This window comes from Triticum aestivum, chromosome 1B, assembly GCF_018294505.1.
Source record: "Triticum aestivum cultivar Chinese Spring chromosome 1B, IWGSC CS RefSeq v2.1, whole genome shotgun sequence".
NCBI lineage: Eukaryota > Viridiplantae > Streptophyta > Magnoliopsida > Poales > Poaceae > Triticum > Triticum aestivum.
The window spans coordinates 136,744,247-136,747,932 of record NC_057795.1 but is presented as its reverse complement, the minus strand read 5'-3'; the positions used below and the strand labels follow the sequence as shown (position 1 = coordinate 136,747,932).

The 3,686-nt window shown below is 51.6% G+C and overlaps 1 protein-coding gene across 1 annotated transcript in view; it reads left to right on the top strand.

Moving 5' to 3' along the window:
- Positions 1-1,954: 1,954 nt before the first annotated feature.
- The window catches only part of LOC100125681 (sodium/hydrogen exchanger 1), a 7,313-nt gene continuing 5,581 nt past the window's right edge, over positions 1,955-3,686 (top strand). The window contains exons 1-3 of the mRNA XM_044532981.1: positions 1,955-2,181; positions 2,539-2,760; positions 2,870-2,988. Coding sequence (XP_044388916.1) covers positions 2,587-2,760; positions 2,870-2,988 — 293 coding nt within the window. The 5' untranslated portion in view covers positions 1,955-2,181; positions 2,539-2,586. The remainder of the gene's footprint in view (positions 2,182-2,538; positions 2,761-2,869; positions 2,989-3,686) is intronic.

The window sequence follows — 3,686 nt, the reverse complement described above, 5'->3', positions numbered from 1 at the left end:
GTTCATTTATCAGAGTCTTGGCCAGGGCATCGACCCAAAGAAAGAAGCATGTCACCTGCATGAACACAGAACAGATCAACCGATTGCTCAAAGATCCCGACCATGAAAATGGTGCAATTGCCCCGATTCTTACCCCATTCTCGCTGGACACGTAGAACGGATGATTGTGGTTCCTCGGTGTGTGAGAAACCCTCCGATCAACGCTCGCCCGGCACCGCGGACAGACGAAGACAGGCATCTCCACACGCGCCCGGCTCTGCATCCGCGAGGTGGCGCGGGAGCTTGCGGAAGACATGGAGCTCGGAGCCGAACGGGATCTCAACGCCGCCGCGCCCTCCACAGCTAGCTTCCCACCGCTGCGCCCTCCACAGCTAGCTCCCACCGTCGTCGTGCTCTCGCTCTCTCGCTGTGGTCAGCGCCGTGCTCTCTGTCGCCGTGGTCACCACTGCTGTCGCCCGCTAATATAGCACACCCGCAACGGCTCTATGCTCAACGGCTCTCTGCTGGGTCCCACAAGCCACGCGTGCAACGTTCTGAATAAAATTGGCCGCCTCTTGCCGCCTGGTCCCACCTGTAAGGGCCGAGTCAAAACGTTGACCTGATGGAGACGCCAAAGTTCACAGAACGAGTCGGTGCGCACGGACTAGGGGCAAAACTGAGCACAATTTGCATCTGAGCGCAAAACTGAGCAGATGAACACCACTAAGGGTAAAAGGATAATTAACCCTTATTTGTTTGTTGCATTCTTCATAGGATCATTCACATTGCGTTGACACTTCATTGTCGTCATTTGTTTTCAAAACATGCATCCCTTCGTAGTTGATGGCTCCTCATTCTTGTCGTTGACCATTTCGAGACCAACTCATCAATGTTTCGAGACCAACTCATTCTCGAGATGCCTGCGAGATCGTTAAAATGTAATTTTTTATGTTGCATCTCCTGCCTAAGAAATGGTCACTACGAGCACCTCTTTGCTACATGCATTAGACACAAACCCATCAATGTCTCCCTTATCAGCACCCACCGGCATAGGCATCCACCTTGATGGAGCTGATACACTATTTCTTGATGCATGCACCGGGGCCGCGACAATCTCATTCAGTTCTTGCAGAAAAGTTACGAATGAAACTGCTCGTCGCTAGAGGCCTTTGAAATTTACCTTTCATAAATAATATCTCTTTTGGCCTTTGAGATCCCCCACGTAGTAACGGTAGTTGTCACATTAATCTTGCTGCGATACAATCTCTAGCTCGTGAATCAGATGATAATCGCCTAATCAAGTCACACGTTAATAACGGGGGAAGCGACCAGCCCCGCGAGGACAAATGACCGGGCAATCATATGCATGTGTCTAGACAATTTAGAAACATGCAAGAACACAAATGAGGATGCGCGGACATACACATAGTTAGATTAGGCAGGTCTGGTTGGAGATGCTCTTTGTAAAAATATTTGGAATAGAAAGACTTATTTTTCTATAATACAATCTTATTCTTTAGTAAAATCAAGATCATTTTCGTATTGTAGAAAAAATCAAGATCATTTTCCAGCGTAATTCTGTTCAAGCAGACCCGCAAAAAGAAAAGAGAAAACTGTTCAAGCAGAAGTGGAATCATGCCATGTTATTACCAGACAAAACACCACAGATCGGGGCGTCAAATCCATCCACCCAGGTAGCAACAGCACTGCCCGCCCACCCGCAGTAGCAGCAGCGGACCACCACAGGTCAGAGGGCGAACCGTCTCCCCCACGTTGTCCACCCATCCGGACGCGCCACGTCGCCCCCATCATTCGCCCGCGTGCGCTCTTCCCACCAACACCACCTCTACCCCCGCGTAATACAGGCGGGTCCGCTATATCCGGCCCCGCGGGTCATCCTCTCGAGTGCGTTTTCGGAGGCAGGTTTCGGCCGTTGGGCGCGGCGCGTACCGATTTGTTAATTCATTCACTCCCCTCCCGTCTCGCTTTCCTGCCACTCTCATGGCCAGATGGCGATGGGCACGGGAGAGGGAGAGGGACTCCACCACCCCCGCCCCCCTCACGTCTCCGTCCAAACCGCCCACCGGGCCGACGAAGCTCGCCTCGCATCCAGAGTCCAGACTTTTCTCTCCTCTCTTCCCCCCACACCCCTCTCCAGATCCCCGCGGACAGTCAAGCAGCTGAATCTCTCGTCCGGTCCAGGTGCGTGCCCATCATCAGCTTTTGTTCCTTTTGTCATGCCGCTGGCTCGGCACAGTGTCCTCCTCCATCATGGGTCAATGGATCCTGATCGAATTCGATACCCATGATTCTTGCTTATCTTGTCCTGCGAAGTGGGAAGTTGTGTGCAGCTTCAGACTTCTGTTCCTCTGGTTTCTTAAGCCGCGCGCTGCTTGCTTTGTTGGCGATTCACCAATCATAGTCACTGTGCTGCTCCTCTGGTTTCTTGATTGGTGATTCAGTGCCCCACAGCTTGCTTCCAGTGATCCAGCTTCCCTGTAAGAAGCGAAGGTAGCTAGGATCTGCGCAGCTTTGACAATTCTTCGCTGCTGGCCGCAGGCTGCCGGAGGCTGGGGAAGGCCGGGATCCACCGAGGTGGCGACCGGCATGGCGCTCGATTTGGGAGCCCTCGCTCTCAGGTACACCGGGCTGGCGGTGTCGGACCACGACTCCATCGTCGCCATCAACATCTTCATCGCGCTGCTCTGCGGCTGCATTGTCTTCGGCCACCTGCTCGAGGGGAACCGCTGGGTCAATGAGTCCACCACCGCGCTTGTCCTGGTGAGCCCTCTGCCCCCCGCCGCGCGCTCCAGGTGTTCGTCGTTTTGCCTCAGAGATAGGGAGTAGGGCAACCCTGAGTCTTTCTCCCTGGCTTGCTGCTCGATCGCAGGGGCTCATCACTGGTGGTGTCATTCTGATCTGCACCAAAGGGGTGAATTCGCGCATCCTTATCTTCAGCGAGGATATTTTCTTCATCTACTTGCTCCCGCCCATCATTTTTAACGCCGGGTGAGCGCACTGACTACTTCAACTAGTTATCTTCAGGCATTTGTTTTGTTTTCTGTGCAAGAAAATGCGTTGACGTGTCTTAGTTTAGGCTCTTTATCTTCTCAACAATGTGCAGTGCAAGATAACTAGTTCAAGAAACATTGAACATACATTTAAGTTTATATTACTATGATTTTCTTCAAATAATGCAGGTGATATCTGGTGGGTGTGTGCATGTGTTAATTAACCAGGGAAAATAGTATCTGATGAACTAAAGTTCAGAGAAACAACTTGAATTCAGAGAACTTGCGATTTCAGAGCTTGATTGTGTTCAAGTATATATGTGGATTGCCTAGCCCTTTCCATCAGTTAGGACTTTTGGTTGCGTTGGCTAGTGCATGAAGCTTAACATGATATCAGGACCTAGGGGTTGTTTGGTTGCAGCCCACGGCAACCCTGCCAACCCATCGGCGTGCCAAAATATTGGCGACTGATTCGGCCGCCAGCATCTCGCCCAGGAATTGGCTATCGAATGAACTGGAAAGAGCCAATGGGCCTTGGCAAGCCAAAAAATTGGAGCCCAACCAAACGGATACCAATGCTGCGGTCAACGCCAAATATTTGGATGGGCAGCTCAGGGTAGCGATCCAAACAGACCCCTAAGGTCTTCAGTTCAAGTCCTGGCTTTCGCAATTTATTCAAAAATTGCTGCTGCCCCC